At 39.5% G+C, this 11,684-nt stretch overlaps 1 protein-coding gene across 1 annotated transcript; it reads right to left on the bottom strand.

Moving 5' to 3' along the window:
• Positions 1 to 1,743: 1,743 nt before the first annotated feature.
• Positions 1,744 to 11,684, bottom strand: LOC118361757 (cytochrome c oxidase subunit 4 isoform 1, mitochondrial). Its single transcript, XM_035741954.2, has 5 exons — positions 11,545 to 11,684; positions 10,516 to 10,609; positions 9,685 to 9,852; positions 7,121 to 7,252; positions 1,744 to 2,121 (listed from the first exon to the last, which is right to left on the bottom strand). Exons 2-5 carry the CDS (start codon positions 10,607 to 10,609, stop codon positions 1,988 to 1,990), a joined length of 528 nt encoding a protein of 175 aa, XP_035597847.1. The 5' UTR covers positions 11,545 to 11,684; the 3' UTR covers positions 1,744 to 1,987.

The raw sequence follows: 11,684 nt of genomic DNA, 5'->3' as shown, positions 1-11,684 counted from the left end.
TCTTGTTTTGTGTATTCTTGGAGTCGAAGGACCTGTTTTGCATCTGTTGTTGACTAAAACTGAAACATGTAGGACAAACAGAAGAAAATAAGATAGTTCTGTATCTTTTTTGACCTTCTGTTGTTGACTTCTTAGCAAACCAACTTTCTCAGTGAAATCTTAATAGATACACACATAAAAAGGTTTAAAAGTAAGTTATTTTAATGATAATTCTGTATTTAGGCTACGCCTCTAGTCTCCATGGTAGTATCAAATTGTATAGCCATGCCTTTTTCATTATGAATGACGATAACACTTTAATCTCTCACTCTTTTAAACTTGTCATATCTTTGATAGTAGTTCAAGCATGACTATCTGGTTATTTATTTTTTTAAACGGTTTTGATGAAAAAAGCAACGCTTGGGATCGGAGCATGCCATGACACAAGCATTCATTCAAGTATTTTTTCAATATTTTGTGTTCTTCTGACTAAAATATCTGTTTGATATGTATGCTTTGAAAGGAATTGGTAGCCTATCTCACTGACTTGGTTGAAAGTACTTTGGCTTTGTTTACACAGACAGACCAGTTCCGATCTTTTGCCCAGTTCTTGGTCTTTTGATCAGAGTCAGATCTTTTTCCAGTAATTGGGCAAAAATAGCAGTATTGGCCTGCCTGGGTTTAACACATTAACACAGCCTTTGAGACGAATTGGGCATGAAATTTAAAAACATGCTAATATCCGGTACATTGACTTGCATCGGTTGTTGTTGGTTAGACAACTGTGTGTGTGTGTGTGTGTGTGTGTGTGTGTGTGTGTGTGTGTGTGTGTGTGTGTGTGTGATACCACTGGGTACTAAAGCTTCTGTGCGCACACAGACACACTTCAGGGTGGTATTTATCATAGCTTCCCCATTGCAGTATTACAGTAATAGTCACCTGAGGGAAGGAACAAAGCTGTGAAGTGTGACAATGACTCGTCGGGAGGTCGCTGGCATCAAAATGCACCCAGGTTCATGCCTGTACCAAATGGCAACCTCTGCTATCTATTTTACCTGCCTATCTACTGCTGTTGCAGCTGCTACAGAGGACGATGGTGATGATGATGATGGTAGTCATCGTTGATTACACTATGATCAGCCCTATGATGAAGATGATGATCTGTATTCATCCAACTGTGCCAGGGCAAGGCACAGTTGAATTACTATGTCTCCCTGGATAACCAGCTTCGGGCTCCAAATGAAGGCTTCTTTGACCCGTCTCAGCATCCCACACCCACAGGATTTAACCCCGTCCTCAGAATTCTAGTGTGGGAGCTACATCCTGCCAAGAACTAGGGAATTAATTTAATTTGAATCCAGAGTTATCACTGTTAAGAAGAAACTGTATGTAACACTTGAGCTACATAGGAGGAGAAGAAAGAGAATTTTAAATCATGTGGAAAAAATAAGTTGTTTTTTTAGTTAGCAGTTTCGCTTGCGGGGTAGTTAGTTGTGTGGATAGCAAGATAATTACTGGCATCGAGGCCTGTTTTTTGCTAATTTTTCGGGCATCAAAAATGATGACGATCGCAGAATTTAAGACTGTGTTTAATTTCAGGGTTGGAACTGAATGTGGCGAACACGAGTATGTTTAGTTTAGCTTTTTCAGAGACAAAAAGGAATGCAATTCCAAAAATGTGCTTAAAAATGAAATGTTGCAGCAGCTTATCATCAGTTCCACAGAGATTTTGCAAGATGAACAAAATCTGACCTTTAAAGGAAATTGGTCACAGTATATGTTTATTTGGTTTATAGAATTAATCCATCTTAAAATAAGAATAGATGTTCAGCCCTGAAAGTGAGAGCAATGTTACTGAGGCACTTAAAAGGATAGTTCACTCTAAATACAAATGAACATGATTTCCCACTAACCTTTTAACGACAACCAAGGGAACTGGCAAAATCATGTTCATTTTGTATTTAGAGTGAACTAACGTGACAAAAACAGCTCATATACACACAAGTTCCTATTTCCACTGCTTCTTCACGTAGTCCCAGTGATAGGCGAACCCATCGACGGGGTTTATCCTCATGTCAATCATTCTCTGGGTCTGCTTCTCCACCCATTCATCAGACAGAGTGTGTGGAACCTCGCCAAACACTGAGAAAAAGAGAGAGAATGAGAGAAAGTGAGAGGGAGAGAGAGGGAGAGAGAAGGAGAGAGAAGGAGAGTGAGAGAGATAGGGAAAGGGAGAGAGAAAAAAGTAGAGAGAGAAAGGGAGAGAGAGAGAAAGACATGACTGTTGCATTAGACAATGTCAGTCTCAAGAGATAAAACGTGACTGTCTCCACACAATGGCAAAACTGTGTTGCAATATGTTTTTGTGGATCATACAAAGACACAGAATGGGTAAACATCATTTATAAGAATCAATTGTTTATTGTTTCAAGAATCTTCCAGGACACTCTTCTTGTAAAAACATTGTCTCAGTGAGGCAAACACTTTGGGCCTGTTTCCTGGACAGAGATTAAGCCTAGTCCAGGGTAAAACAACTGGCATCAATGGAGGTTCTCCACTTTTTAGCCGAGGACTAGTATTATTAAACTGTATCCTGGAAAACCGGTCCACAGTCAGGTGTTTTGTGTTGTCTTCCTCAGTGCATTGGATGAGACATTGCATGAGACCAAAAGGGCATTAGGGCCTGAGTTTCGTGAGAAACCATTCATATCACTTTCCACAGATATATAATCATCTTGAGGTAGTTCGTCTTGAGTGTCAGGCCATGTACACCAGTCCGTGCATAAGCAGAAGTGAACTCAGCTTCACTCGAGCTGAAGTAAAGAATCTATTATTTTAGGTTTTATATTAATCGCACTTATGTTTTGAGTCTGTATGCATGAAGCTATGAAGTCATTCTGATTAAATTATTTTACAGAAGGTGCAAGCAAGGTGGTTCAACTATGAACCATGACAATTTGACCAAATCAATGATCACATTCGCCTTAAAGGGGATTGTTATTTCTACATCAAACAAATGTTCATTCCATTCAGTTACTAACTAACGGACACTCACTCAGCCACAAGACAGTTAACTTCACACATTAAATAATGGCATAAACAAATGATAAAAAACAGTTGATTGTACAAAATCCCCCGTGATAGCCCCCCCAATCTAGTCTTCTTACTGCCGCTACACTGGAGGAAAAAGGGAAGGTAGTAATTAATCATGGCACCAGAGCGTACAGCAGACAGAAAAGTGCCAAATGCCCTTCTGTCACGTTATCTTCAGTAGTAGAGTGATTACACAATAAATAAATGAGTGTTAGTGAATTCCAGGGGCAGCATATTGTCTGAGAGTGAGCCCAGAGAGAGTGCAAAACATACAACCAACAGTTGGTTAGCAAGCTAGCCTGCCTAAACTCAGAAAACTGAAAAGGGTTCTTTGGCTGTCCACATAGGAGAACCCTTTGAAGAACCCTTGTTGGTTCCAGGTAGAAACCTTTAAGAAACAAAAAGAAACCAAAAATAATTTTACCTGGAACCAAAAAGGCTTCTCCTATGGGGACAGCTGAATAACCTTTTTGGGACCCTTTTTTCTAAGAGTGTAGCATCAACCAACAGTTAGCTAGCCCTAGCCTACGTAGCATTAAACAACAGTTAGCTAGCCTTAACCTACCTAGCAACAACCAACAGTTAGCTAGCCCTAGCCTGCCAAGCATCAACCGACAGTAAGCAAGCCTTAGCCTACCTTGTATCAACCAACAATTCGCTAGCCCTAGTCTAAGTAGCATTAAGCAACAGTTAGCTAGCTCTAGCCTACCATGCATCAACCAACACTTAGTTAGCCCTAGCCTACCTACAGTAGTATTAACCTTTTATCACATTTTCTATAGATGACGGGTGTAGTGGAGAAATTGAGTGTGAAATGAATAGATTATTATGTTATGAAACAGATGATCCCTATCAACTGTCAACAATGCTACTGTAAATCACAGGAGGTTGGTGGCACCTTAACTGGGCAGAACGGGCTTGTGGTAAGGACTGGAGAAGATTCAGTGGAATGGTATCAAATACAACAAACACATTGGTTTCCAAGTGTTTGATGCCATTCCATTTGCTCTGTTCCGGCAAAGGGGAGCTGTCCACCCCTCAGCAGCTTACTGTGCTGTAAATACACCACACAGTGAGGAGGGTACTACTGTACTGTGCCAACTGAGAAGTAAAGCACCTATACCCATGGGAGAATTTCAACCTTCAATATTCCAATGCCTAGAGAGCTACTCTAACATCACAACGCTCCAATATCAAAACCAACCTTTGTGACAAAGTGATGCTATTGCGCTGAGGCACTCAAAGGCACACAAAACCATCAACTACAAGGAATACCAAACATTCTTTAAGGGAGCATTCCCAAAATGGGAATTCTGTGGGAACGGTGAAAGCCACTTGTGTGTCGGAATATTCCGGAGGCGGGCGGGAGTGAACCTGTCCCTTGAGGGGAAGAGAGAGATTGGGAAAATCACCCTTGATCTTTATCCGCTCTCTTAGAAGAGTAGCGAGTGGTAAAGTCTATCCAGGAAGCAACTATTTTTTTCTCTAATTAGGTGGAGGGAGCCCCCTCAGCGTTGCATGCAACCTGCTTTTCAAGTCCCAACCTGAACTCCAAATGAAGGGAAATACCCCATCCTTAACTGAATTGGCTTCCCGTCTGTCTGTGGGTCTCCCTCTTTTTGTCTCTCTCTCTATCCGTGTATCAGTCTCTTAATTCCCCTTTCCTTTCAATTCCCTTTATCTCATTTGCTCATTGACACACTTCACGTCAACCTATTTTTCTTTTGCACTCTCCCTTTTCTTTCCTTTCTCCTTATTTCACTTGCCCTTTGTCTCCCTTGCTTTGCTTCTAACTCCATCTCTTTCCCTCTCCCTACCTTTGTTCCTCACTCTTGTCCCGTGTGTCTCTCTCTCTCTGTTCTCTGCATCTTTCTCTGTGTTGTGGTCCTATTCATTTCCAGGCTGGCTTTCTCCTGATATAGCATTTTACTTCCTCCCTGAACGCTATGGGGTTTCTCAAGGAGGAGATGGAGAGAAAGAGAGGGAATTTGTGCCAACAGATAGACACACGCACAACCTTGAAACGAGACCAGGTGCTCATCACCATCATTGTTAACAGGGTGTGTCTAGGGGGATTCCTCAACTGAAGCCCTGGCTCAAACACCAGAGTGTGTTGTGTTGTGTTCTCTCTCTCTCTCTCTCTCTCTCTCTCTCTCTCTCTCTCTCTCTCTCTCTCTCTCTCTCTCTCTCTCTCTCTCTCTCTCTCTCTCTCTCTCTCTCTCTCTCTCTCTCTCTCTCTCTCTCTCTCTCTCTCTCTCTCTCTCTCTCTCTCTCTCTCTCTCTCTCTCAGCATGATCCAATTATTCTAGCTTGTGGAGAGATTGAGTGAACTCTTTAAACAGGGAGCGGGTGCTGCAGGTAAAGAGGCTGTGTCTACTGCAAGTCTGACACTGTGAATCTGAGATCTGCACTACAGTAGGCTAATAGAATACCAGAGTTGACCATTTTCTTCCTGGTTGACTGAATATACACTTATTTAATAATCCCTGATATAAGGTATGACATTTTGGATTTCAGCCAAGCCATAATATATGTTATTTTTTTCTTTAGAACATGGCCTATCGGTCTATAATAAAATATATATATATATATATATATATATTTTGTGATACAATGCTAATGTTATGATAATTAAATCAGAATCACTTGTACCGAGACCATTCTCTGTAACAACCCAACACTGCACCAAACTGTCTAGTGAAGTAATGTCTAGTAACACTTACCTTAAACCCATTCCATTTCCTCTGCATTATTTCCACAGTATTAGTGTGAGATGTCAGAAGAAGTCATTAAGAGCGAATGTATAAAATGACAGAAATCAGCCGTATGCAATCTAACCAGGCCTTACTCTTTAGCTAGCTGACCATTAAACCAGGTCTAAGTAAAGTCAGTTGGCATAATCTGATATCAGTTATTACTATTCATGCTTATCATGTTATGTCATCATAATGAAAGCAGAAAGACAATTTATAATACATTAATAAAATAAGACTGGTCTAGAAATACAACAATATAGCATCGAGTGTGTATTACAGGGACACTCAAGTGAATCAACCTTTAAAGGCCCAGTGCAGTCACAATTCTGTGCCCTGTGTTTCATATCATATTATAAAATGTGTGGATCAAGCCCTGAATGCTGATTGGCTGAAAGCCGTGGTATACCAGACCGTATACCACAGGTATGACAAAATTATTATTTTTTATTGTTCTAATTACGTTGGTAACCAGTGTATAATAGCAATAAGGCACCTTAGATGTTTGTGGTATATGGCCAATATACCAGAGCTTATGGCTGTGTCCTAGCACTCCACGTTGCATCGTGCATAAGAACAGCCCTTAGCCGTGGTATATTGGCAATATACCACAGCCCTTCAGGCCTTATTGCTTAATTGTACAACAGCTGATAAACTTTTAATCAGTGATATTTCCTGATAGTTACTGGTTGAAAATACAATCTACACAAGACCTTCTAATCAGCAGGATTGCATGGGCAGGAGTGTCGGCTTTCCATGGTGACATCGCCATGCGGTAAATTGGTAAATAGACCAACAACAAAGAGCGTTACAAACCTCTCTGCCAATAACAAGTTTCCTCTCCGCACTTAGACCACTCCCAGACAGTCCGAGCTAAATTCTAGCTTGAGAAATAGTTTTTTTGCTAAAAAGTTACTTTTGACCATTTTAATGGAAATCTATTACAGTACAGCTTTTTTGTTTTTTAAATCTATTACAGTACAGCTTTTTTGTTTTTTTAAATCTATTACAGTACAGCTTTTTTGTTTTTTTTAAAATCTATTACAGTACAGCTTTTTTTATTTTTTTTTATCTATTACAGTACAGCTTTTTTTTTTTTTTATCTATTACAGTAAGGTACTTAATTGTAACAAAGGAATGATTTGATATTGATAAATGATTTGACTTTGATATAAAAAATATAAAAAACAACTACAATGGGCTTTTAACTGGCCTAGGTTCAGCTCTCCCGATCCACTCTTTACCCACTATATAACAACAACTGAAATGAATGACAAAGTGACAGGGAGACCCACCAAAGATCCTTTGCCACCAGACCAGCATGCCAGAGAAGCCCAGGAAGATGAAGAGCCCTCCCAGTACCGTCTTCCACTCACTGGAGCCTCTCCTCATCTCAGGGTAGGTCAGCTCATGGGTCAGACGGTACACTGTCAGACAACAGGAGGGATGGAGGGACGTGAAGAGAGAACGAGAGAGACAGAGAAAGAGAGAAAGTTCATCAGGATTGCATATCAATGTTGAAATATTTTTTTGTAACTATCTGATTGAAAATGAAGAGGGTTTGATACATTATGTAATTCAAAGTATTTCTTTGCATAATTGCTTGATCCAAATCATATTTCATATTTAATTCTGATCAAAATTCAGGAGTCACTGTCTTCATTGTGAGAAGACAATATCTCTTTTGATTACAATAGTATATGCAATATTATTGTAGCTTATTATCAAACTGGTAAATAATATCTCTTTGAGTTGTCATCTCATATGGGCAGCCTAGAATCTGTTCAGAACAATGCACCATGAGAAACAACTCTAGCATAAAGTGAGTTTATATTGCCACCTTGTGTTTGAACTACACATTGTCAATATTCAAGTGATGTTCATGCAGATTCAACAGCAACAGTGATCTTTCACCTATTTATGAATGTTAGTGGTCAGTATTACACCTTCACACATAACGTCCTAATCCTACGAAAAAAATACAATTCCAAATCTAATCAAACTAATGTGGTCAAGACAAGATAGGAAAATGGCACCACGTTTATACTGCATTAGAAGATTCCAACGTTAAACGCTCAGACTGAATCTATTGAGAGCTGTATCAATTGACAGCTCAATCTATTGAGAGCTGAATCTATTGAGAGCTGTATCAATTGACAGCTGAATCTATTGAGAGCTGTATCAATTGACAGCTCAATTTATTGAGAGCTGAATCTATTGAGAGCTGTATCAATTGACAGCTCAATCTATTGAGAGCTGAATCTATTGAGAGCTGTATCAATTGACAGCTGAATCTATTGAGAGCTGTATCAATTGACAGCTCAATCTATTGAGAGCTGAATCTATTGAGAGCTGTATCAATTGACAGCTGAATCTATTGAGAGCTGTATCAATTGACAGCTCAATCTATTGAGAGCTGAATCTATTGAGAGCTGTATCAATTGACAGCTGAATCTATTGAGAGCTGTATCAATTGACAGCTCAATCTATTGAGAGCTGTATCAATTGACAGCTCAATCTATTGAGAGCTGAATCTCTTGAGAGCTGTATCAATTGACAGCTCAATCTATTGAGAGCTGAATCTATTGAGAGCTGTATCAATTGAGAGCTAAATCTATTGAGAGCTGAATCTATTGAGAGTTGAATCTATTGAGAGCTGAATCTATTGAGATTAATCTATTGACGGCTGAATCTATTGACGGCTGAATCTATTGACAGCTGAATCTATTGAGAGCTGAATCTATTGAGATTAATCTATTGACGGCTGAATCTATTGACAGCTGAATCTATTCAGAGCTGAATCTATTGAGATTAATCTATTGACGGCTGAATCTATTGACGGCTGAATCTATTGACGGCTGAATCTATTGACAGCTGAATCTATTGACAGCTGAATCTATTGAGATGAATCTATTGACGGCTGAATCTATTGACAGCTGAATTTATTGACAGCTGAATCTATTGACAGCTGAATCTATTGAGATTAATCTATTGACGGCTGAATCTATTGACGGCTGAATCTATTGAGATTAATCTATTGACGGCTGAATCTATTGACGGCTGAATCTATTGAGATTAATCTATTGACGGCTGAATCTATTGACAGCTGAATCTATTGACAGCTGAATCTATTGAGATGAATCTATTGACGGCTGAATCTATTGACAGCTGAATTTATTGACAGCTGAATCTATTGAGAACTTAATATTGACAGCTGAATCTATTGAGAGATGAATCTATTGACAGCTGAATCTATTGACGGCTGAATCTATTGACAGCTGAATCTATTGAGAGATGAATCTATTGACAGCTGAATATATTGACGGCTGAATCTATTCTACCTTTGAAGCACTTACAGAATAGGTTTTTCAAAAGATTATTCCTACCCATTCACCTGCTATAAATTCAGTGTAGCCCAGTGCACCATACTGTAGGTGTGTCTCTGAACTAAAGATGCACTATTACCCAGTGAGGGATTCAAAAGAACTGTATACAGCCCTTTCCAACATAAAGGGAGAGCTTTCTTATCATGTACCAAACACCTGGGGCCAAAGTCCATCATTGTATTGCATGAGGAAATGTGATTGTAATTTGCATTTGACACTGTCAAACATTTAGAAATAGTTCAATTCCTTCGTCTTTGTTTTCATATGAATGGATATTTGTTGACCCACCGAGGTCATTTTCATTAGGCACCAAACGGAAGCAAACTAACTGAAACAGGGGGTAACTACCTGGACTTGCCCAACAAGAAACTGCAATTGTCATTTTCCATTACAAAACAATTTAAAGCAGTTTCTGTTGTGTGTCCTAATGAACATAATCCAGTTTTGAATGTGATTTGATCACTAGGATTTACATGCAATTTTCTCCTCCTTGGTGAGCTTGGTCCAGGGTCCCTTCTCCTTCTCCTTGAGCTGCCTCTGCTCTGAGTTGAGGTTCCTAACGAATGGGACGTCAGAGAGAGGAGTGTCTAGGCGGTTGTTGTACTGTGGCACTGAGGGGTCAAGCACATCAGGGCTCATATCTATATATTCGGACACAAAAAAAGAGACAGACAGTGACATCAATGGTGTTTGGTAAACTGATTGGAAACTGTCTTTATTTGTAATGTTTGTGATATAATGTATTTCAAAGATTCAATCAAATTTAGCCTACATTAACTCACACATGACAGTCAATGATGTTATCACTCCCTCTACTGGCAGAATAGTGCGTAGTCCAGCGCCATACAGCACTCCCAAATGACCTTGTGACATGGTTGGCACAAAGACCAGACCTTGTGGAATGTGATATCCATAGTGTGTGCCTTAACTGTCTGAGTGGCTCCAAAGCAAGTGGCACTTGACAGCGTAATCATTATACTATGCCAGTCTTGTCTGAAGCACAATTTGCGCGGATTGACAGCTTAATCATTATCCTATGCCAGTCTTGTCCTAAACTCAATTTGCGAGGACACCCTTGTACTTACCAATTTCCACCCTGCTTATATCATGAAAACCAAACACTGTTTTAAAATGTGGCCAACGTGCATTGTGTAGCGGTTTTAGGCAAGCGCGTGTAAAAGTATGAGCGTGCGTATTTACAAAGGTATTTGCTTAGGGGTAACCTATCAAATCAGACCTCGGGAGATGACCACTCTCTAATGTAGCCTAAACTGTGGAACATGAGATTTATAGGAAGAGTTTACCTTTTCCATGAGCAGCCTGCACGCTGCTGGTAGATGAAAGTGGTCTCCAAAACCCGCTCTTCAGCCCGCGCACGAGTGCTCGAGAGGTCAACATCTGGACAGATACAAAGCTATGGTAAGGTCACTTTATACAAAGCAGTTGCAGTTATGGTAGGACATTTAACTCTTAACAGTTGCATAAAATACATAAACTCAGTTTCCACGTACGGTATTAATTTGGGGTGAAATGGTAAAATATTCAAATATAATTTTGAAGTTGATTTGGACGTTGTCAAAATCACATTATGGATGGATTTCCTAAATGAATGTTTCCTATGCAACACCAATTGAGCGCATATACAGTATTTGGGTCTGTTGAGTAAATCAATACACTATAAGCAGTAAACGACAGCAGAAGTTTATTCGAAAATAGCGTCCAGCCGACTGTGCCTCGTATTGAGCAGGTGTCGGGAAAACTAAAGAATGCTGCTAACTCGAGTGTGAATGTGTGCGCACCGACTGTCACGTAGTGCTTTGGGTGCTAAGGAGTTGCTACATTTACAACAAGGGGGCGCATGCATGAGATACTGTATGATGTTTTATTGTCAATTCTGCAAACCAAAATGCATTTTATTGTGCATTTGCACGTATTGTAATGCCAGACATTTGCCCAATAGCCTACGAAAGATCATCTATAACAAAAAGAGCCAACAATCTCCTGTTTGAATAATTTTGCTGACAATAAAATAGCCTATGCATTCAAAAACGACTTCACAAGCTTGCACTTGTAATTGATTGAAATCTATTCATAGCGACAAACAATTCGTAGGCTACATTTAATTAATTAATGAATCAAGGTAGCCAATAAATCCAACTATTTGGGTTTTAAGACAAAGAACAAAATATTATCCAAGTATTACAGGTGGTCTATAGGTATAGATATATCTGAATGTTGCACACTTGTTGCGTAAACGTGAGTGTCCATGCAGTTCCTGTGGCATGAATAACAATAGAAGGCTTTATAATAATCATCATTTCTAAAAGAATTACCTTTAAATAGGGATTTTATTCAGCTCTCTCTGTCTGTCCGATGTGCCTACGTGCTATCTCTATGGGAGTGTATGGACCATTTATAATGTCTATGTAGAGTTTTTAGTCAGGTGTCCCTCACTATCAGTAGAAACAACCAA

Source organism: Oncorhynchus keta, chromosome 28 (assembly GCF_023373465.1).
Source record: "Oncorhynchus keta strain PuntledgeMale-10-30-2019 chromosome 28, Oket_V2, whole genome shotgun sequence".
NCBI lineage: Eukaryota > Metazoa > Chordata > Actinopteri > Salmoniformes > Salmonidae > Oncorhynchus > Oncorhynchus keta.
Note: the sequence above shows the minus strand (reverse complement) of the source record. Positions and strands in the feature narration are given on the sequence as shown.

Excerpts from the sequence above, each read along its gene's own strand:
- LOC118361757 (XM_035741954.2), bottom strand. The coding sequence starts at position 10,609 with ATGTTGACCTCTCGAGCACTCGTGCGCGGGCTGAAGAGCGGGTTTTGG. Across the intron at positions 7,253-9,684 it reads CAAGGAGGAGAAAATTGCAT|TGTACCGTCTGACCCATGAG; the intron begins GTAAATCCTAGT and ends GTTGTCTGACAG. Across the intron at positions 2,122-7,120 it reads CTGGTGGCAAAGGATCTTTG|TGTTTGGCGAGGTTCCACAC; the intron begins GTGGGTCTCCCT and ends TCTTTTTCTCAG.